The sequence below is a fragment of the Phoca vitulina genome, unplaced genomic scaffold (assembly GCF_004348235.1).
Source record: "Phoca vitulina isolate PV1807 unplaced genomic scaffold, GSC_HSeal_1.0 scaffold18, whole genome shotgun sequence".
In the NCBI taxonomy this organism is placed as follows: domain Eukaryota; kingdom Metazoa; phylum Chordata; class Mammalia; order Carnivora; family Phocidae; genus Phoca; species Phoca vitulina.
The window spans coordinates 18,334,475-18,358,692 of NW_022589721.1; the positions used below are offsets into that span (position 1 = coordinate 18,334,475).

Consider the following 24,218-nt stretch of genomic DNA (forward strand, 5'->3'; position numbering starts at 1 on the left):
ATTTTATCCTAAGTATGATGAGGAGTTCTTACCATGACCTTCAAGGTCCTAGATGATCTGAACCCTGGCTTCTTCTGTGACTCATTCCTCCCACTTTCCCCCTTGTCATAACGTTTCAGCCTCATTGAGTTCCCTGCACTGGAAAAGCAAAGGCCGCACACATGTTTGCTGGACCCTTAACTAGAAACATGCTTCCCCCAGAGAAGTGGTGCTCAGCTCTGTCAGACCAAATGCCCTCTTTTAAAACAAATATTTGCTCCCCAAATGAAAACCATAGGTCATGAGTTATAGGTCCAATAAAATACCTGTAATGCCTAATTGTCATAAATGATAAATAAAAAGGAAATTAATTTATACCGTAATATGCATTTTAATATATAAATGCTCAGGCACAACTAGATTAACAGATGTAATGCAATAGTCTGGTGCTTGCAGTTAGACTTAGTAACGTGAGCAAGGAGTTACAAATGCAGACAAATACCCACGTGTTGTATTTGTAACTCAACCACCACCAGAGCCTGACATTGGTTACGTGATTATGCATAATAGCGGACAACTATTGGGAAATTTCTGAATAAAGAAAAGACATCAAAATTCATATGTAATAAAATAACAGACTGAACAGATTGAACTATGTAAAAATAAAATATATTTGCATGACAAAGAAAGTCACCAACTCAAAAGGTAAATGACAAAGTGGGAGAAAATAGTTTCAAGATTTATCACAGATAAAAGACTAATATCCCCAAATATATGAAGAACTTGCTAAAAAAAATAAGGGGAGGAGTGCCTGGCTGGCTCAGTCGGTAAGGCATGATGAGACTCTTGATCTCGGGGTCTTGAGGTTGAGCCCCATGTTGGGTGTAGAGATTACTTAAAAATAAAATCTTTTTGGGCGCCTGGGTGGCTCAGTTGGTTAAGCGACTGCCTTCGGCTCAGGTCATGATCCTGGAGTCCCTGGATCGAGTCCCGCATCAGGCTCCCTGCTCGGCAGGGAGCCTGCTTCTCCCTCTGACACTCCCTACTCTCATGTGCTCTCTCTGTCTCAAATAAATAAATAAAATCTTTAAAATAAATAAATAAATAAAAATAAAAAATAAAATAAAATCTTTTTTAAAAATGAGGAAAAAAGACCAAAACCCAATAGAAAAATGGACAAAATGCACAGATAATTCACCAAAAAATAGATTACCCTGAAGCATTTTAAAAGATATTCAACTTTTCCCATAATAAGAGAAATGCAACTTAAAGCCATACTGAGATGCTATTTTTCACCTACCAGATTGGCAAAAAAGTAGTATAATCCCTCGAGAATAGGAACAACGTATACATTTACTGTTTAACCTAACAATGGCAATTTTAGTAACTTACCCTGAATATAAACCTGGAAGAGTACAGAAAAAAAAAAAAATTGTACAAAAGTCAGATACAAGGTTATTTATTGTGTTATTGTAGTTGCAACATATTGGAAGGACCCAAGTGCCCGTACATAGGAGACAGGTTGCGGACTATGGTACATTGACACATTAGAATAATTTGAAAGAATAAGGAAGATCTCTATGAATACATATGGAATGATTTCCAGGATACCTTAGTAAGTGAAAAAAACAGAAACTGCAAATATTTTATATATAATATGCCATTTTTTATGTAAGACAGAGGAAATAATAAACACATATACATTAGAAACAGTAAGTATATACACCGTAAATTTACACAATGGTATATGTCAAATATATTCAAATTAAAAAAAAAACACGAAACCAAACAAAAAAGAAAAAGTACAATCTCGTCTCAGTGAATCCAGTAGCTGCATTCCAGGACAACTTAGAGTATATTAAATCCCTTTAAATATTCTTTATGTTTCCATGTAAAACAGAATTAGGTTCTAGTTCATATATTACAAACAGGGTTTTCACTTACAGGAATATGTTGGAAACGTTCAAAAGGATGCAGGACCATTTTATACATTGTAGGATGTCTACCTAGCATCCCTGACCCCTTTCCTAAATTCCTGTTGTGCCCTTAGTCATTGTGATAACCCCAAACAATCATGTTAGAAGCTGAAATGTGTTCCCCAAACAGATATATTAAAATCCTAAACCCCGGCACCTATGAATATAATGTTATCTGAAAATAGTATTTGCAGATGTAACCACGTTTAAATGAGATCATACTTGATGAGGGTGAGCCAGTCCATTGGATTAGCAATGACTTGATATACAAAGAGAAAACGGAGGGGGAGAAGGCCATGGGAAGACAAGGGCAGAGATTGGAGTGGCACATCTATAAACCCAGGATTGCCCACCAGAACCAGGAGCTTGGAGAGGAGCATGGACCAGACTCTCCCTCAGAGCTTCCAGAAGGAACCAACCTTGCCAATACTTTGCTTTCAGACTTCTAGCCCCTGAAACTGTGAGAGAATAAATTTCACTATTTTAAGCCACCCAATTCGCGATACCTTGTTACAGCAGCCCTGGGAAGCCAATATAAATGTCTTACACAGCGCAGTGAGTACACTGTTGAAAACCTGCCTTTGTGTCTCCTTCCTGCGCGGCACCCAGTTCCCTGCTTAGACAATACCTGCCAGCAGCGCCTTCCTTGGACACCGTCACCCAGGTATCAGCCCGACCCTCCTGCTCATCCCTTTACCCTGCTTAAATGTGTCTTCACTTTTGGGGCACCTGGGTGGCTCAGTAGGTTGAGCGTCTGCCTTTGGTGCAGGGCATGATCCTGGGGTCCTGGGATGGAGCCTGGCATGGAGCCTGGGATGTGTCGGGCTCCCTGCTCAGCAGGGAGTCTGCTACTCCCTCTGCCCCTCCCCCCCATATTATCTCTCTCTCTCTCTCTCTAATAAATAAATAAAATCTTTAAAACAATTCTTCACTTTTCATTACCTGACATGACATAATTTATTTATTTTCTCAGTAGTTGTCTGTCTTCCTAACCAGAATGTAAGTTCCAGGCAAGGGCAATTTTGTCTTGTTCACTGCCATTCTCCAGCGCCCAGAACAGCCCTTGCCCACATCGGAGTTCCACTGATATTTATTGAACTAGCGAACGAGGATCTCCTTTGCAGAGAGAGGGCAAATGTAGTCTTCGGACAGTGAGGAATGGAACAGAATAGCTTACCTGGAGAAAGCAAAGAGAGATATCAAGAGCACCTGAGAGCCGGCAGACTCGGAGGAAAAGTAATTCAAGATGTCTCGGTGGAAGTCGGATGTGCAAGCTCCTGTAGTCACAGGATGTTACTGCTGATGCTGCAGATGCAATGTGCAAACATGCATATGCTTGACTGGCAAGGACTGGAGCCAGAAAAGCTACATCTGTCACGTTTGTTTGAAGCCAATCCAAGTAGGCTGAACATGCATTTAGAGAGCTCCGAAAGCGTTTTATATCTTGTAACGTGTTGTCAAAGGCGGTAGGAAAAAATGTGTCGGCAAGAGAGAGTACACACTAACCAGACAAATTTGTGCGTGTGTTAGGTTACACGCAGGGTTTCACAGACCCAGCACTGTTGACACTTTGGGTCAAACAGTTTTGTTGGTGCGGGGCTTCCCTGTGCATGGTAGGATGATTAGCCCCAGCCATGGCACCATGGGCCAGTAGCACACGCCTTCTCGGTTATGACAGTCAAAAATGTCTGCAGACACGGCCAAATGTCCTCTGGGGTCTGGGGCAGTCACTCTTGGTTAAGAATCACTGAGTTACATACAACGCTTGTCCACTCCTCCTCCTTTTGCAACTCCCCTTACCGCCCCAAGATACACACACACACACACACACACACACACACACACACACACAGTAGGACAACCCTCTCAACCCCCTTCAAAGGATGATTTATTCCTATATGTGCTCCCACTGACTGTGCCTCTGGGATTTCCTGATGGCATCTGTGGTCAACCATCACATGAGGAATCTCTAACAAAACACATCTCTTGGGATCATGCAGGTGTGTAATTTCCTTCTACATTGATCCATTTTGAGTTAACTTTTGTATAAGATTTAGGTCAAGGGTTTTTGGGTTTTGTTTTGTTTTTTGTTTTTAGCCTATAGATGTCCAGTTGCTCCAGCACCATTTGTTGAAAATGCTTTCCTCTATTGAATTTCTTTTACCACCTTTGTCAACCTATGTGATCCATTTTGAGTTAACTTTTGTATAAGACTTAGGTCAAGGGTTTTTGGTTTTTGTTTTGTTTTATGTTTTTAGCCTATAGATGTCCAGTTGCTCCTTCTACATTGAGTCTAGACCTGACCATGTGACTTGCTTTAGCCAATGGGACATTAGCAGGCATGATGATGCAAACAGAGGCTTGTTAAACACGTATACGTGCAGGCTTGTCCTATTGGAGCATTCCTGTCTTAGAACCCAGTGCCACATAAAGAAACTCCAGCTAGACTGCCAAATGACGAGAGGCCCCGTGGGCAGAGGCACTGGTAGATGAGAAGCCATCTTGGATGTTTCAGTCGCGGGTAAGCTTCAGCTGAACGCAGCCATGAGTGACCATGGCTAGAACCCAGGGAGCAGCAGAACTGCTCAGCTGAGCATGGTCAACTCACAGAACTGTGGAATTTAGGAAATCATTTTTGTTTTAAGCCAATAAACTCTGAGGTGATTTGTTACACAGCAACAGACAACTGAAACATTTGATGATTAATCATTTCTTAATTACTGTACCACGTTTTATAATTATCAATGCTGTTGAGATTACTCGTGTCCATTGTATCTGTATAGGGAACATACTATGTAACAGTGTACTATTGCTCGCCTCTTTCCAATGACATCACATTGCTAGCTTGAAACTGGTCTTGAATTGTAGGAGTATTTACATGCTTTTTTTCTTTATGTCCAGAGAGTAAGTTGTTAAATTTGTCAGCACATCACTGTTACTCTCCTTAGAAGGGCTTAAATAATAGCAATAATAGAATATATAGGAGTGTGTGTGTGCGTGTGTGTGTGTGTTTGTGGTATGTTAAGGGGGCATAAACGGGATCATCATGCAAATGATGAATTCCCTTCATTGCTTAGCAGAATAAGCCTTGAGAATACAGATGAAGACAGCACCAGAGACTTCCTGGGTGTGCAAGTTTTTATTGGATTATTGTCTCTTGTACATCCGTAGTGCTAAGTAATGGGCATGGGGCCCTCCAAGGAATCGCTGTGTGCTATACTACCAGTGAGAAAAGCATAATGTGGTTGCCCATTTCTTGTCTGTGGATAATAATCAGCAAAGTCTGTAGCATTCTGGATGGTTTAATAAAGAAAGATACAAAAAATAATAACAGCAATAATAACAGCTAGCATTCACTGAGGTCTTCTGTGCGCCAATGCTGTTCTAAACTCTTCACAATTCTATGGCCTTGCTCCTATTATAATCCCGATTTTACAGATGAAGAAATCAAGGCACAGAGAAGTTAAATACTATGCCCAAGGTTAGAGTACTAGTAAGCATTAGAGCCAATGGACTCAGGCAACATACTTACAGGGAGAATAGGGTGGAATATGCGAAATTAGGACTCTGTGTTCACAGTACTCATGAGTTAGAGGTTTTAATTTTATGCAAAATTCAGATTATTCAGTCCTGTGGGAAATAGTCCCAGCATTCTCTGATTCCACAGCCTTCTGACCAGGGAGGCCTTTGGATAGGCCCCTATGGGCAGAGTGACACCTTTCTAAGGTCTATAGGTGAAAGAGGCAATCCTGTTGTGCATGTCCTATCTTATCTTTCCCTTTCCTCATGCAGAAAGTTGCTTGCAATATTTTTCAAAGCCATCAGTATAATGAAAACAAAAATACTCGGGTAAAAGGGAGAAGGGAGGGATGAATAGGTGGAGCACAGAGGATTTTTAGGGCAATGAAAATACTCTCTATGATATTATAATGTCCAAACCCATAGAATGTACAACACCAAGAGAGAACCATAATATAAACCATGGACTCTGGGAAATTATGATATGTCCATGTAGGTTCATCAACTGTAACAGAGGTGTTCTTCTGGTGGGGATGTTGATAATGGTGGAGAATGTGCATGTGTGGGGGCAGGAGGTATATGGGAAAATCTGTTTACCTTTCTCCTCATTTTTCTGTGAACTTAAAATTGCTCTAAAAAAAGTATTTTTAAAAAATTACTTGGGGGGTGCCTGGGTGGCTCAGTCATTAAGTGTCTGTCTTCGGCTCAGGTCATGATCCCAGAGTCCAGGGATCAAGCCCCGCATCCGGCTCCTTGCTCAGCGGGGAGCCTGATTCTCCCTCTGCCCACGCCCCCTGCTTGTTCTCTTCCCCGCTTCTCTATGTCAAATAGATAAATAAAATCTTAAAAAAAAATAAAAAATTACTCGGGAGGGGCACCTGGGTGGCTCAGTCAGTTGGGCATCTGCCTTTGGCTCAAGTCATGATCCCAGGGTCCTGGGATGGAGCCCTAAGTCAGGCTCCCTGCTCAGTGGGGAGTCTGCTTCTCCCTCTCCCTCTGCCTAGCCTTCCGGCCACCCCACCCCCACTCATGCTCTCTCTCTTTCAAATAAATAAATAAAATCTTTAAAAAATTACTTGGGAAAGATGATTTTTACTGTTAAGTAAGGCCACATAAAAATCAGAAGAGACTGAAGAGCCTGGTCTGTTAGGTGCAGATGTCTTGCTGATCATCCTCACTGGGCTCTGTGGCCTCTTTGCGCACACTGTCCAGACTGGGCACTGGAGGAAGGAGGCCACACTGCCCTAGAATCCCTTAATGCACAATAAATGCTTTGCAGTTCGCCTTCTTCCCTTACAGCAATTAGAGGTCTTTTACTCACGGTTTACTGGCATCCTGTCCCATGTGACTGATAGCCCGTCCTCTGAGCCCACAAATGTTCATTCCCATTCAGTCCCGTGGGACATATTCCCAGCGCTCTCTGACTCCACGATCCTCTGCCCAGGGCGGGCTTTGGCACAGGCCCCCACCCGCAGAGCATAATGTAAAGATTTAAGCTTCCAATCGAACTTTTCCATGCTGCCTTTGACTGGTGCCTACAATAACACACTTAGATATTAATGTCTCTGGCATAAAGTTTGCATGTAATTTTTTAAAACCCATCTGCCAACAACAGAGGGATGATAAAATTATGCCCCATCCATAAAATGGAATATGATGCAGTCGTGGCTACAACAGAGGTGGCTACGGGCTGTCTTTCTTAAGACAGTTGTGGACATGATGGGGGCCAAGAATTCCACACCCTCCGCCTCTCCTGCCCACATGGAAGGGCTATAAAGACTGGGAACTTGCAGGGGTGCCTGGCTGGCTCAGTTGTTAAGCGTCTGCCTTCAGCTCAGGTCATGATCCCAGGGTCCTGGGATCGAGCCCCACATCGGGCTCCCTGCTCTGCGGGAAGCCTGCTTCTCCCTCTCCTACTCCCCCTACTTGTGTTCCCTCTCTCGCTATGTCTCTCTCTGTCAAATAAATAAAATCTTTAAAAAAAAAAAAAAGACTGGGAACTTGCAGCCACGGCCCATTCTGTCCTGGAAGAGGGAGCTTCCCTCTCTGGTCTCCTCCTTCCTTCAGCCTGCAGGAGGACTTTGAGAAACCACAGTCTGTGTCAGCAGTTTCTCACTGTACGTGGGGATGATCTTGCCACCTGTCAAAAGAAACATCACATTTCCCCCTTGGCTCTGATACTGTCCCATTCCAGCTGTAGTCGCCAAATCCTTTTGATTACACGGGAAACACTGCCCCTGGTTGCTTTCATGTATGTTTTATGAGAACACCTAGACATGAATATTTATTCAAGCAACTTGGAGCATGTCTCTTTGATTTTCTTTGTCTCTTCTGAGTCACGTTAAAAGGGTGGGAGAGGGGCGCTGTGTCGTAGCTCACCTGCAAAGGCTCTTGCCTTATTCCCCGCCTTCCCCACCATGCCAAAAAGCTGAGTCATCTAGGAAATGGAAAACATGGCCTGATGGGTTTGCATCATTGCAAACACGGGTTTGCATCAGTTAGCAGCATGATACACATTTCTGTTTCACTGAGGAAACACAACTCTTTCCTTTGCAATGTCGGCTTTCCTACCCAGTATATCAATGTACCCTTGTCATCTAACTGTTGCCTGCTTGGATTCCTTTGGTGGTGAGTGCCTTGGTCGACCCTTCATCACTTCTGTCTCAAGTAGAACAACAGCCCCCACCCTCTTTCTGCCTCGAGCCTCAAACTCTTTTAAGTGATCTTTCTCCTAGGGGCACCTGGGTGGCTCGGCAGGGAGCCTGCTTCTCCCTCTTCCCCTCCCCCTGCTTGTGTTCCCTCTCTCTGTGTCAAATAAATAAATAAAATCTTAAAAAAAAAAAAAAGTGATCTTTCTCTTAAGGTCAGAGGGATGTGTCTAGAAACCACAAGTTATCCTAGAACCTTTTAGAATAAGATCCAAATGCCTTAGAATGGCAGTCTGGGTCTTTTATATTCTGACTTTGACATGTGTCTCACTCTTCCTCCATTCACCCACATAATAATAATAATAATAATAATAATAATTGTTGTTGTTATTATTATTGAGGGTTTTCTAGGTGCTGAACACTTTACATGCATAATATCTCCTTGTGCATCTTGTGCTTTAATTACACTAAACATTTCTAGTTTCTAGAAGGGTCTATGTTGTTTCACAAATGCCCCTGACTTTCTGCAGATGCTGTTTCCCTCCCTAACGTCTCTGCCTCGTAACCCCTATTCATCCTTCCAGACTCAGCTCATGTATCACCCTTCTGAAGCCTTCCCTGATTCTTTTTTCTTCCAATTACATCTATTTTAGAAATAGAAAGCAATGTTTTAGCTCAAATGACCAGAGTATAGGAAGGACAAGAGTCCAGGCAAGCTTCTGGGATAATTAGAACAAGAGACATAAATCCTGCCAGAACAGAATGTTCTTTTACTATCTCTCCTTTTTTTTTTTTTTTTCCGAGTTCCAGCTACCCTCTCTCAGACTGGCCAACACCACAAAGTTGGAGCTACGGCCTCTGGCAGCTTCCAGTCTTTACTACCAGAGAGGGACTGAGACTTGGGGGCACTTGGTCTCAACTTTAAAAATCCCAAAGAAGGGCTCTGATTGGCTCAGCTGAGTCAGGCCCCACCCCTGAGCCAATCATTTGACCAGTGAGAGGTGGGCTAGAAGCATTTCCCAGAATGTGTGTGTAACAGTGCATGGGGGGGGGGGGGGGGGGGGGGGGAAGGACAGTGCTGGATAGGCAAAATTATCCACGTCTACCTTCTAACCATATACCCTCCCCCAGCCCCACTACCTCAGTGCTTTATTTTTTTTTTAAGTGCTCTCAACATCTTTGTTTACCAACACCCCTTTTAATGTGCAAATAAAACCTTTTCCCAAGGAGATAAAACAGAATCTTGTTACAAAAGTTCCCAGAGATTCTTTAACCCAGACTAGCAATAAATTATTTTCTGGTCCCGGCGATAGGTCTTTTGGAAGATTTCACAACCACACTAATCTGGTGCAGGAAAGGCAGTGAGATAATGGAGCCAGATAGGTCTACATTTGTTTAATTTTATTTTATGTTTTTATTTATTTATTTATTTATTTATTTATTTATTTATTTATTTTTAGTAATCTCTGTGCCCAATGTGAGGCTCAAACTTGCAACCCCGAGATCAAGAATTGCATGCTGTTCCGACTGAGCCAGCCAGGTACCCCAACATTTGACTCTTGCCTCAATAGCTACATGACCTTAGACAAGTAAATAAGCACACCAAACCTTGTTTGTAAAATGGGGACAAAATTACTCTACTAGTCAGGATGGGCTACTTTATGCTGCAGTAACAGTCTGGCTGATCCCAGATGTGTGAGCAGTAAATGCTCATGGTTGAATAGCACAGAGTTTTGGTGGTTGCTTTTTCACAGCAATATTGCAGCTACAGATAACTAATTTAGTCCTATTGCACTTCCCGGCCCCTTGTGTTTGGATGGAGCCTTAGGTCTGGTAGTGAACTGGGAGTAAAAGTTATAGTGACATTTCTGGGCTAGAGCATTTAATTGCTGGTATGAGACCCTTTAGAACTCTCTTTCCCCTGGACAGCAACCAAAAACTTTTGAAATGTTGGCTACTCCATCAACCCGGTTCCCCTAGAGACTAAGATGAGCAACATAAGCTGCTGAGTTGTTTTAAGCCACTGAGTTGTGGAGTTCTTAGTTATTGTGGCATAACTTAGTTTAACCTAACTCAATAAGGTGAAAAAGGGTATTTGAAGAAATTTGCTAAAGGTTATTAATTGCTTCTACTTGATGCTCTTTGAGAGATTGCAGTAAATATTTGAATTGTATTTTCAGTTGTCTTCGGTTACCATACTGGTTTGATTTGCTTGCTCACTCCTTGATTGGCCTAGGTTTGGGGGCGTTAGAGAACTGGGTGCCAGGGAAGAGCTGCCCTTTACCTTCTAAATATATTGGGATTTTTCCCAAACAGAAAGGGTTTTCAGATGTTGAGCAATCCAAATGTCCACTAAATACCCTCTAACAAAGTAGGCAAAGTGGAAGTGCTTCTTCTCTCTCCAGATTATAGATTATCATTGCAAAAAAGAAAGCATCCCACAGTGGTGGAAGTGGGATAGGCAAGAGGGCAAGGAGAAAGGACTTAGCAAAGCAACTCCCTAAAATCCCTTGGACACACATAACTTTCTGTTCACTCTGAGGATGTATTTGAAATATATATAAGGAAGAAAACAGGATGAAATCTTTGTGACCTTGGATTAAGTAAAGATTTCTTAGACATGACACCAAACACACAATTCATAAAAGAAAACACTGTTGGGTTGATCTTCATCAACATTAATAGCATCTACTCATTGAAAGATATTGTAAAGAGAACGAAAAAACAAGCCACAAACGGGGAGAAAATATATGCAAAGCGCATATATGATAAAGGGCTTAGATCCAGAATATGTAAAGAACTCTCAAAACTCAATAAGAAAAAACAGCCCAATTAAACACTGGATAAAATATTTGAACAGATACTTCACCCAAGATATATGCAGAAAGCAAATGATCACGTGAAAAGATGCTGAACATATCATTTGTCATTCCGGAAAGGGCAATTAAAATCACCGTGAAGTACCACAACATTCCTAGTATGGCTGTAATCACAAAGACTCATCATAGATATGGAGTGCCTGGAACTATCCTACACTGTTGGTGGGGATGCAAAATGACACAACTACTCTGAAAACATTTGACACTTCCTTAAAAAGTTAAGTCTCTACTTATCATCTATGGCCCGGCCATTCCACTTCTAAGAATTTACCCAACAGAACTGAAAACATATGTTTACACGAAGACTTGTACAGGAATGTTCATAACAGCTGTCTTTGTAATAACCCCAAACTGGAAACAATCCAAATCAAATGTTCATCAAAGGTGAATGGATACATTAATTGTGGTATATCAATACCATGAAATGCCACTCAACAATAAGAACATATGACCTGTTGATATACCCAACAATATAGTTGATTCTCAAAATAATTATGCTGAGTGAAAGTAGCCAGGCCAAAAGAAAAAAAAAAAAAGAGTACATAGTTTAGGACCTATTTATATAAATTTCTAGAAAAAATTAACTATGAGACAGAAAGCAGATTAGTGGTTGCCTGCGGGCAAGATGGGGTGGGGATAGAAAGAGAATGAATTACAAACAGGCAGGAGGAAACTTTCAGGGGTGATGGATATGTTCATGATCTTGATTATGATGATAGCTTCATAAGAGTATATTTATGTCAAATCATAAAATTATACAGTTTAAATACATGAAGTTTATTGAATATCAATTACACCTCAGTTAGGCTGAAAAAATATATTTATACGATGCATCAGTTATTGACCGAGTAATGATTCAGGAAGGAACTAGCAAATGGTCTACCAACTTGGGTTATAAACATTGGGAAATTGTAATAAGGAGAAGGCTGACAGCCACTGGGGGCATGTCTCTTCAGTCGCCAGCCTGACCTTCAGATCTGGCCCAAATTCAATCCAAAGATAAGTGCAAAGTGGGCGTCCAGAAGATCTGTAATATGGAAACCTCTTTATCACATACCTAAAATTGAATAGGATGGTCACATGGGCTGTGACAGCCCATACAAGCCGACCTGCAGGCAGGTTAAACCAAAGTAGTTAAGGAAATCATTCAGCATGTTTGTCTCTGCTACTGATAAAAATGTTGCTTGGTTACCTGCGTGGGATAGAAATGTGAGAAATAACCCGTGTTTCAAGTTAAGCGCCCATAAGCCTAACACCCTGTTTCCTGACTAAAAATGCAAACATTCACATGCATAATTTATTATCATCTCAAATCCTATAAATAAAAATGAGGAACGTGATGGTCTCTTCTGCAACAGGTTATGAAAAGTTGTGTGGTCTCTCAGAGCCACCCCTCGGTAACAATACAAAAAGTTTTAAAATCTGCATTGAGGGGCGCCTGGGTGGCTCAGACAGTTAAGTGTCTGCCTTCAGCTCGGGTCATGATCCCAGGGTCCTGGGATCGAGTCCCACATGGGGCTCCCTGCTCGGTGGGGAGCCTGCTTCTCCCTCTGCCTGCCGCTCACTCTGCTTGTGCTCTCTCTCTCTCAAATAAATAAATAAAATCTTTAAAAAAATAAAATAAAATCTGCATTGGTAAATTTTTGTGAGAGTTTTGTTTTTTTGGTAGAGTTTGAGCTTTTCAAACTGGCTTTTTTCATGGCTTTATAATTTTGTAAAAACTCATTTTTCTGTTGTAGAAAAACTTTTTTCATGGCTTTATAATTTTGTAAAAACTCATTTCTCTGTTGTAGAAAAACATGGAGACTAAGAATGAAAAGACTAAAAACCTAATCCTGGCTCCCCTACTAACTCAATTCCTTGTCTGCAAAACGGGGATGAAAGAAGTACCTACCTGTAGGAGGTAGAACAGTGGCCCCCCAAAATGAATATCCACGACCTAATCCCCAGAACATGTGAATGTTACCTTATTTAGAAAACAGTCTTTGCCGGTGTAATTAAGTTAAGAATCTTGGAATAAGGAGATCATCCTGGATTACCCGGGAGGGCCCTAAGTCCAATGACAGGTGTTCTTATAAGAGAGATTTGAAACAGAGGTGGGAAAGAGAAGGCAATGTGAAGATGGAGGCCGAGAATGGAGGGTTGGAAGGGAATGATGTGGTCCCAAGTCAAGGAGGTCACCAGCTGGAAAAGGCAAGGAATGGAATCCTCCCTAGAGCCTCTGGAGGGAGCGGCTCTGCCGACATCTTGATTTCTGACTCTGGCCTCCAGAACTATGACAGAATAACTTCTTTCTTCTTTCTTTCTTTTTCTTTCTTTCTTTCTTTCTTTCTTTCTTTCTTTCTTTCTTTCTTTCTTTCTTTCTTTCTTTCCTTCCTTTCTTTTTTTCTTCTTTTCTTCTTTTTCTTCTTCTTTTTCTTCTTCTTCTTCTTCTTCTTCTTTCTTCTTCTTCTGCTTCCCCTCCTCCTCCTCCTTCTTCTTCTTCACCAAGTTTGTGGTAATTTATTCCTGCAGTCTCAGGAAACCAATAAACTACCTCACAGAACACAAAAAATGAGAATAATAGTACTACCAGCATTGTAGGTTTGCTATGAGAATTAAATGGATTAATAATCGTAAAGCACTTAGAAGAACGCTTGATACCTGGTAGGCACGACAGAAGTGCTAAGTGAATTTTTACAAAAAGGAACTCTGATGTCAGCGCAACTGGTTGCTGATGACATTTTGCTTTTCTGGTCCACGACTGGTGGACTGGACACCATGATACTGGCGCCTCTTGTTAGATTACAATTGAAAAAGGAATCACGATGGTGAAAAGGACAAGAAAAATGGACTCTACAGAGGTTCTTTTTAAGCCCGAATGCTCTATAAAAGGAACCCTTCAATTCTCGATGTATTTGGGTCCTTCTCTAATAGTTGTCTCTACAACCCTTAATCCCTAAATGCACTGTAGAAAGGAACGCAGGGACCGCAGGAGAAAACCACTTTTATTGCCTCGGTGGGGAGCCTAAAACCCCGCGAGGCCCCAAGAGTGCAGAATTCTCTCGCGGATTGCCGGCGCCCTGTGCCACCTGCAGAAAACTACGATTCCCAGAAGGCTTTGGGCCCCGGGATTGGGGGTGGATCTCTAAAAGGGGCGGAGTCTAAGAGAAGGTCGTTGGCCGGTTCCACTGCCCGGAGCTGTAGGGGTCGCCTGGGCGGAGTTGGGAGGAAAACCGCCTCCCTATTGGCTGTGAATAGAAAGGTCGGCGTCCAGGGCGCGGATGGTCGGGTCGCGGGGATCCCGGACGCCGGGGCGGGAGCTCAAATCTCCCGGGTCGGGAGCTTAAATTTCCCGGGCGGGGAGCGCGGGGCCTGCCGGGAAGGCGCCGAGTCGGTTGTGCACCCCGCGGCGGCGGCGGCGGCTGCCGCGAGTGGGCTTCGCCATGCAGAGCACAGACCTGGGCAACAAGGAGAGCGGCAAGCTGTGGCACCGCAAGCCCTCCCCGGCCGCTCGGGACGGGTAAAGGCGGCGGGCTGCGGACGGGCCTGGAGGCCGGCGAGGGGCGGGTCTGCGTCCTTGCAGAGGCGTTGGAGGCGCTGTTGGGGAGGGTCTCGGGAAGGGGTGCAGGGGGCCGGGTGGAGGTTCGGGCTCGGCCTCTGACCTGCCCGGGATCCCTGGCCTGGGAGACCTCTTGAAAGGCAGGTAGCCTGAGTCCTGCTGTGCTCCGGACGCCGAGGTCGTCAGAGACCCCTTCCCGGTCGTGGGCCGGGGGTCGGCGAGGCGCGCGCGAGAATTTGTACCAGGGCTCTGCCTGCCTGAATTATCGTAGGAGCCCTGTAGCATTCCCGGCGCACAGTAGATGCTCAGCAAATATTTGTTAACGATTGCAGCTGGAAAAGAACTCAGGACGAACGATGCAGGGACAGGGGAACAGTGCACGTCTACCCCTTCCGAATGCTGCAACTTATCCATCTTAAATCATCGTTTATATTCAGACAAGCATGCATCCATCAACTGTTGGTTGAGCACCTACTCTGTGCCAAGCTTCTAAGCTCTGGGGGACAGCAGTGGAACAAAAACTCCCGGTTTTGTGGCGTTTACGCCTTAGCGTGTATGGCGGTGACGACAGGGGGTTACATCCTACAGTGCAAGGTGGCCCTTCTAGTAAGGCCCCGCTGCTGCTGCTGCTGCTGCTGCTGCTGCTGCTGCTGGTTGCTTTTGTTTGTTTTTAAATAGACTTCTTTTTTTTTTAGGACAGCTTTAGGTTCACAGCCAAATTGAGAGCAAGGGACAGAGATTTTCCCATATACCCCCCTGCACTCACACATGCATAGCCTCCCCATTATCAGTATCCCCCATCAGAGAGGTGTTTTTATTGCAGCTGATGAATCTGCAATGACACAGCATCATCACCCCAAGTCCGCGGTTGATGCTAGGATTCACTTTGGTGTTGTGTGTTCTGTGGGTTTGGACGAATGTACAATGACGTATATACACCATTATAGTATCATACAAAGTATTTTCACTGCCCTAAAAGTCTTCTGTGCTCTGCCTGTTTTTCCCTCTCCCCAGCTCTTCTTTTCATTCTGATCCCAGATACCTGACCTGTTTGAGTCTTAGCCACTCAAGACTTCAGTGGAAACCTTTGCCCCAAGTGGTGCCATCTTGCTTCCATTTGCTGCACAGAGATCGATCCTATTGCTTTTAATTTCCTAAGATTTCATGGCCTTTGCTGCATCACTTGAATTCATGTTTCTGTTCCTGGTAATTTTTCTGTTGATCCTTTGGTTGCTTCTCAACAAATCAACAGACCTCAAGTGCCAACTATGCTTGCTTGAACCACCCGGCTGGACGTTGTTAACAGCTTGTTTGGTTTCTGGTTGCTGTCAGCCCCCTAGCAATGCTGCTGTCCCATCAACTCTATTGAATAAAAAATTTTGTTTAGAGTAGGGATTCTTCAGTAGGGATTTTCATTTCTAAACTTGGAGTTTATGTAAATACTACCCCTACTTATGTTCTCTAAATGTTCTGAAAGTTATTGCCAACCCACAGTAATTCTATTTCTTGCTGTTATAAAATATCCAGATATACATGTAAGATTCAAAAAAGGAAAGAAACGAGTTTTATGCAAATGTTATTTGCTCCCACTGAACTATGGCTTTTTTTCTGTTCATCAAAACCCATTGTTGTGGTGTCGAGAGGCAAGGGGCATAGACCGAGGAGTCAGATGGACTTTAGTTGAAGTAAATGTCCATTTACTAGTTCTGTGACCTTGGGCAAGTTAATCACTAAGACTATAGGTGAAGATAATCATGCCTCCCAGAGAGGGTTGTCTTAGGGCATTATAAAGACTTTAAAATAGTGTCTCATGCATCTTGGTGTTCGGTAAATATTTGATTTTTAAATTATGTTTAAGGACTGAGGAACTGTCAGACAACCTGTGAGCAATTGAAAGGCAGTTGTTCTAGAATAAATGCTGATATGTGTGCATTATGTGAAATCAGAGGGGCAGGATGTTGCTATTATAGTGATTATTATTTAGATGGTAGGGTTATAATCAGTTTTATTTATTAGTGTTTTTCCATACTTTCCTTATTTTGAACAATGATCATGAATAATTTTGTAATCCAAACACATGGTAAATGTTACAGAAACAAGAGCTGAGGGAAAAGTCCTTCACTCTGTCTGATTTTAACTGCCGGGGAACATTTTAATATTATTATTCATTTCAATATATTTATTCTCCCCCTCTCCCCTTTGGGGATGTCAAAGGAAAACCAGAGCTTGACAGTAGTTAAAGTGGTAAAAACAGATTTTATTCCTCTATTTCAATAGAGGAAAGGTGACTTCAGTATAGAACTGGGCTCAGCTCTGGATACAGCCTGGGCAAGTGGGGATGTACCACCAAGGAGCAGGGTGGGAGGCAGTGGATGGAAAATCACTAAGAGGAAACATCTAGGATAAGGGAGTTCTGGGTAAACCAACCTAAAGAGATTGTTGCTGAAGACAGGCCAGGGTGATTAGATGTCAGCTGGGAGATGGTGAAGAATGAGAAACTGACCAGTTATCACGGATGATCAGGGGTTCTAATTAAACAGACTGAGCAGAGTTCATGCTAAAATTAGATTTTACAAGGAAGCGCACAAATGAAGTGCCTCTGAGAAGGTTCAGGAGCCAGACTAAAGAATCTTTGTCAGGGACTTGATAAACGTAAGTATCGTAAGAATTTTGCCGTTTCACCCAATGAAAAGCCTTAAGTTTAAACTGAAGAAAATGTTTAATACACTTAATTCAGTGTAGTATTTTTTAATGAAGTGATAATGAGGAAGATAAGTGTTTCTAAGATTGGAGTTCAGAAACTCACAAAAAGTCAATTAAGATAAAAATGTTCATGATTTGGGGCGCCTGGGTGGCTCAGTTGGTTAAGCGACTGCCTTCGGCTCAGGTCATGATCCTGGAGTCCCAGGATCGAGTCCCGCATCGGGCTCCCTGCTCGGCAGGGAGTCTGCTTCTCCCTCTGACCCTCCTCCCTCTCATGCTCTCTGTCTCTCATTCTCTATCAAATAAATAAATAAAATCTTAAAAAAAAAAAAAAAAAAATGTTCATGATTTGAAAACTACTGTCGCCACAAAGAAGGGGATTATTCTGATCTTCGTGACCTGAATAGGCACATATAAATTATTTTAAGAAGTTAGTTATTCTGTGCTGCAAGTTTTCTAACAGGTTTCTTTTCAACAGATACATGGTACATGATCTTCTCAAAAAAATAGTAACTTTAGACCAGTAGAGCTGAAAATAGAGCTCATGTACACTTAATTCACTTTGGAACACTTTATATTACAAAATTTCATTAAGCTATCTTAAAATTAAGATATTGAATTGAAACTTTTCTTACATGTGGTGGCTTATGATCTACATAAAACTACTTGTCACTTTCGTTTTTAGCATGTGTTTATTGCTTCATGTAACAATTTGACTAAATCAAAAATACATTCTCTTTTATCTTGTTTTTATCTATCACTTAGTCACAGTTTATGAATCTGTTCATATGTGTGCTTGTTTCTTTAATATCTGTCTTCTCCACTAAACTGAAAGTTTGCTGAGGGCAGGGCCTGTGTCTGTCAGTTACTTTCAGGCCCCAGCTTCCTCAGCGTGTGACACATAGTGAGTTTTCAAGTATTTGATGAATATATGCACAGCAGCCACTTTGATAATGAATAACTTTCTCAACTGCTTTCAGAAATCACTGGGATTGCTTCTAGAAGAGTAGCAGGAGAGGGAAGAACGGGTAGCAGGAAACTTCAAAATTAGTGGAGTACACTATAAAAGCCGTATTTTTCATAATAAGTAATGCTTGACCTAGAATTAAATATATTGTTTGTTTGTTTGCTTCTGACAGGATTATAGTGAACATCATTCACAGCACTTCTGACTACCTTCCCAAAGTCTTGCGATTTTTGAATGTGGCTTTTGATAGCTCAGGTGATTGCTTAATTGCTGGGGACCATCAAGGAAATATCTATGTTTTTGACTTGTATGGAAACAGGTGAGCAGATACCTTTGATATATATTGTATTTAACAAGTCATTTACTGCCAATTTTAGTACCTCTTATTAATTATTCATTCAGCAAGATTCATCAAGTTCTTACTATATTTCAGGTACCTTGTGAAACATTCATAAATGCTGACGGAAGAAAGTGGGAAAGCATAGAAAATATGGTTAGATTTTTTTAGAGAATTCAAGTTCCAGTTTGCACAGTATCTCTAGTAGCTTGTTTTTCCTTAAATTTAAAAATTTACTCTTGCTCACTTATCAGTGTCTGGTACTTCATCAATTTAGCAATTCAGCAATTTAGCAATTCAGCAATTTAGAAAGAGCATAATTTCCTTTGTATATTATTGTTTCAGTTTACACATCTAGCAGTTTTAAAGAATTGATCCTCACTCGTCTGCTTCCTCTTCCTTTGCTGAACAGTTTCGTACAGAAGCAGTTAGGTGGGATTGACGGAGGGAGTCATCCCTGCAGTGGGGGTAGGTGGGAGGGAGAACCACGTCCGCCTGGCAGTCAGGAGGTGTCTGTGTGGGGGATGGGGCAGTCATGGGAAACACCGGAGACTTTGATCAAGTGAGTAAATATGTTGATAATGGGGGCCAGGTTTCTAACGATTGGAAAGGGGAGTTAAAATATGGAAAGGCAGAAAACGAGAACAAACCCTGGGGTACTGGATTGGAATTGGATATATCTGAGTGCACAGCCAGTTTTGAATATATAGACATAGAAATAAATAGAAGTGTGTGAGTGAATGAATGCATTATAGGTACATATGTTTCCTAGTTTTGTCCACTTATAGGACCTGGGAGCAACAGCACCCCAGTCACAGTGAATACACCCAGTGCCCAGTTCTGTTCTAAATACCACGTTCTGCTAAAAGTAGTCAGGGATCCTTGCAGAAATGGCCAGTTTCAGGATGCAGCAAGGGAAAGTACAGGTGAGCCTGGAACATTTTGTAGCCAGAAAGGAGGAATTATTTAAAGAAAGAGTGTCCAAAGGACATAAATGTCAGCTTGAAAGAGCTCCTTCTTGCCATATTAGAGACACTTGGAGTATCAGAATAAATAATGATAGTAAGGGGTCATAACCCATTGAGTAACATAGAAATCTATAACTTCATGCTGTAATCAAGAAACAATTTGATTAGAAAGGATACTCGCGGGGAGGGGGGTGGGAGGATGGGTTAGCCTGGTGATGGGTATTGAGGAGGGCACGTTCTGCATGGAGCACTGGGTGTTATGCACAAACAATGAATCATGGAACACTATATCTAAAACTAATGATGTAATGTATGGGGATTAATATAACAATAAAAAAATTTAAAAAAAAAAGAAAATTTTCATGGAAAATAAAAAAATAAAAAGAAAGTCTAAAAAAAAAAAAAAAAAATAAAAAAAAAAAAAAAAAAAAAGAAAGGATACTCGCATAGTCACAAAGCAGCTCCCCACAAAATACTTATTAATTATAGAGGGGGAAAGGTTAGTTTTGCAGTGAAGAAGTCGAGCAGACACACTACCTTATCAAATGATTACACGAGTAGTGGGACAAATCAGAATTTGTGTGCCACCTGACAGGGCGCAGTGGAAACAAGAGAGTATCACTTCTGTGGTATTCCTACCAGGAACATGGCACCTGAATCCGATCGGTGGGATCATCAGACAGGCAAAGCGAAATTCAGGGATTGTACAACCAGATGGCCCGTAATCTTCCCGAGGGTCAAGGTCATGAACGTTGTAGAAAAACCAGAAGAATTATTCCAGTCTGAGGAAGACCAGAGCCATGACAAGTAAAGGCATGAGTCTGGACTGATCCTTCTGCTGTCAAGGACATTTTTGGGGACAAGTGGCAAAACTGAATGGGGTCTGAGGATTAGGCGGTGGTAACATATAAATGTAATTTTCTGATTTTGATAGTTGTATTTTGATTATAGGGGAGAATTTTCTTGTTTGTAAGAATCATGATCTCGGTAACTTATTCTCAAAGAGTTCAGGAAAAGAAGAGGTCGTATATAATTAGTTTCTCTGTGACCTATTAGATATCTGTTAGTCATGGTTTCTGCTCTTTACCAAAAAAGTAACAGTCACAGTTCTCCCACCCTTTTACTCTTGCCTCATGCACCCTGCCAGTTCTCAATCTTAAATCCATACGACTGTCTCATCTCTGTTTCCACTGCTAAAGAAAACAAAAATTGCTCTTGAGGGACTCCATTACCAAACAATGGACTTCAGCATTAATGATGCTTTTCCTTCATTTGCTCATCAATAGTTATTATTTTATCAATAGTTATTACTTCTCTCACTCTCCCCCAGCTTCCAGGGCTTCACCCGCTTCCTTATCTCCTTGGGTACGACCCTACTCTTGCTCGACTCCCTGGCCTCCTAAACTCATGAGCAAAGAGACACTTTCAAGCTTCCCTTCCTCTTCCCCAGAGCAGCCTCAGATACCTGGCCGTCCCTATGGTTGGCTTATTCGTGGAATAAGTGATCCTGCTTTCTTCCAGTGCTAATCTCGATCATTTGTAGCCACCCCTGGGACTTGGCACCATGAGTGCTCCTCTCTTTTATTTTGTCCACTGTCCCTTTCTCTCTGTACATATTCACAGCCGAGTGGAGGAGCAGGTGGCAGAGCTGAGACCTGAGATCAGGCCTGTCGGATTCTAATGCCCGCTATGCTGGGGCCCCTTGGAAATTTTACTTGCCTAATCCACTCGTCTCTTTTCCTTTCTCATCTTAGTCTTCACTTCCTCCCTGGAATTTTTTTCTTTTGCTTCAAGGTACAGCTCTTTCCTGACTTTTCTACTTTGCTGATCATTTTCCCCCGCTTGTTTTGCTGACTCTTCGGCCAGAGCCTACCTGTTGTGCTGCTTGGGCATCTTCGTTGGCCTGCTCCCTTCCATGTTCTCATTCATAATCTCGTCAGCACCAAGCCTAAGGCTTCAGCTGCCGTGCAAATACTGTTAACCCAGATCTGTTTCTACCCCCTTCTGGATTTAGGCTGTCCAGTGCCATAGCCACTAGCTGCATCGAGCTCTGGAGCCCGTGAAAGCGGGCTAGTCCGAATTGAGATGTGTTGTTAGTGTAAAATACACACTGGGTTTGGGAGGCTCAGTATGAAAAAAAGAATATAAAATATCTCAATAATTTTTTATTGATTAAATGTTGAAATGACAAATACGTGTTAAGTAAAATATGTTATTAAGATTAATTTTACCTTTTTCTTTTTACTTTTGTGACGTGGCTCCTAGAAAGTTTTAAATTAAACCTGTGGCCTGCCCTGTATTTCTTGGACAGCACAGCTCTAAATGTTTTTGCAAAGGCCTTGAACTCAACATATTTAAAGCCAGACTTATTTCCTACCCCCAAACTTGTCCCTCTTTTGCTCAATCTTGAAAACTTGATTTTTTTAGTAAATTAAAACTCTGTGTGCCAAGTACTCTGCTAAGCACTTAGCATATGTTATTTCATTCAGTCAGCGTATTAGTTCACTTAAGTACTTAATCATCTCTTTTCTTACCTTCATTTTGCACGTGAGGAATTCCTGATTCCTCCCTCTTCACTTCATGTTTGATGTGTCACCAGCCCTTCTCCCACTTGACTCCTGACTCTTGTCGTGTTTGTCGTTTCTGTTGTAGACCCATAGCTCTGGTTGAGATGCTCTGTAGTAGCTTGCTTCATGATCTCTTCTTTCTGGGCATTTACCATTGCTGCCAGAATCCTCTTCCTGAAAGACATGGCTGGTGGTAATTCCGCTAAGCTTAAAACCTGTTAAGTAAATTCCAAATTCGTGTACGTGGCAGACAGCACTCTTCATAATGTGTTTTTGGCCTACCAAAATGAGGGTTCATTTTTCTGGGTTTCATTTTCTTCATATCTGAGGACTTCTCCAACGTAAGATTTATGATTATTGGAAGAATTTCTGATACTAATGCAGTAATCTCTTAATAGGTTTAATCTTGTTCAGCGAACAGCACAAGCTTGCACGGCTCTGGCCTTTAATCTCCGTAGGAAGTCTGAATTCCTTGTGGCATTAGCTGATTATTCTATTAAATGTTTCGATACAGGTAAGAAGTCCTCCTATTTATCTTTTGAATAAGAGTCAAATTTAGACTGAGGTACTGCAAGGAGTTTGCCAGTCTGTCTCACTGCAGACATAACCTGCAAGGTCAGGGGTCCCGGGACCATCCTCACATCACATCAGCTGTTTACAAACTCAGGGTTCCCCACAACTACCATCAGGTTTGATAATTCAGTAGAATGACTCCCAGAACTAAGGAAAGCATTCTGCTTACAATTATAGTTTTAATGCAGCAGAAGGTTACAAATTCAAACCAGCCAAAAGGAAGGACGAATGGGGTAGAACGTGGGAGGCTCCCAGAAGAGAAGCTGCTGTTATCTTTAGGGACACATTACCCTCCCAGCATCAGTAAGTGGCTGTCCATGCTGAGTATTGCCAAACCAAAAATTCACCTAAGCTTTGAGGTCCAGGGCTTTTTATGGAGGCTCCATGACATAGATATGACTGGTTGGATTATTGCTCACTGGTTTGAACTCTAATTTCCAGCCCTCCTCCTCTCTCTGGAGGTTGGGCGAATATCATGTGACCCAAAGCCCCAGCCTTCCAGTCACTCCCACGGTTGGTCTTTCCCATGTGGCCAACCCCACTCTGAGGTTCTCTCCTTAGGTCAGCCAGCTGCTATTGCCTGAGGGGCCTGCCATGAATAACAGAGACACTGCGTCACTGGGGAGGCTAGGGGTTTAGAGATTGCCTCCCAGGAACCTGGACAAAGCCCCGGTTCCTTAGTACTTAGGTACAAGAATAATAACCTTCTTAATATATCTTATGTATTGTATACCACATCGTATATTTTTAGAGAATTTAGAGTTCGGTAAACTGAAGCTCTTAAGAAAAAAGATATCTCAACTGTATTGTTTTTTCTTGTTATTATAGTAATTGATAGAATATGTAGAAAGATAATAATAACCAGGGCGCCTGGGTGGCTCAGTTGGTTAAGCGTCCGACTCTTGGTTTCAGCTCAGGTCATGATCTCAGGATGCTCTCTCTCTCTAATAAATAAATAAAATCTTTTAAAAAAAGAAAGATAATAATAACTATAGTAATATTTGTGATAGCTAACACTTACATAGTGTTTACTCTTTGCCAGGTACTGTTCTGTGACTTTATACATATTAATTTTAATTGTCATAAAACCCACAGATGTGGATGGTATTATTTCCATTTCGCAGATGAGGAGACTGAGGCACAGAAGTAACTTGACCAAGGTCCCACGGCTTGTAAGCAGTGGAGCCAGGATTCCTAACCTGGAAGCCTAGCTCCAGGGGCCCTGCTCTTAATCACTACTATGCCCTCACTGCTTGTAAGGAGACAAACTAGTCATCCTTCAGTAAAACCCAGATGCAGTCCATGTTTTTATAGTAGGGACCTATCTTTCCAGTCTGTTTTTTCTGCATATACCTCTTTTACGGTCTTTTTTTTTTTTAAGATTTTATTTGTCTGTTTGTTTGAGAGAGAAAATGAAACGCACGCACACAAACAGGGAGGGAGGGCAGAAGGAGAGAGAGAGGACCTCAAGCAGACTCCCTGCTGAGCGGGCAGCCTGATGATGCGGGGCTCCATCTCACGATGCTGAGATCATGACCTGAGCCCAAACAAAGAGTTGGAG

The 24,218-nt window shown here is 42.2% G+C and overlaps 1 protein-coding gene across 3 annotated transcripts in view; it reads left to right on the forward strand.

The window, feature by feature from the left end:
* The first annotated feature begins 14,181 nt into the window (after positions 1 to 14,181).
* The window catches only part of TBC1D31 (TBC1 domain family member 31), a 67,545-nt gene continuing 57,508 nt past the window's right edge, over positions 14,182 to 24,218 (forward strand). For 2 of the 3 annotated variants that reach the window (XM_032415604.1, XM_032415605.1), the window contains exons 1-3: positions 14,261 to 14,503; positions 18,385 to 18,531; positions 22,483 to 22,598. In XM_032415604.1, coding sequence (XP_032271495.1) covers positions 14,427 to 14,503; positions 18,385 to 18,531; positions 22,483 to 22,598 — 340 coding nt within the window. In that variant the 5' untranslated portion in view covers positions 14,261 to 14,426. The other variant, XM_032415607.1, reaches the window with a different exon arrangement.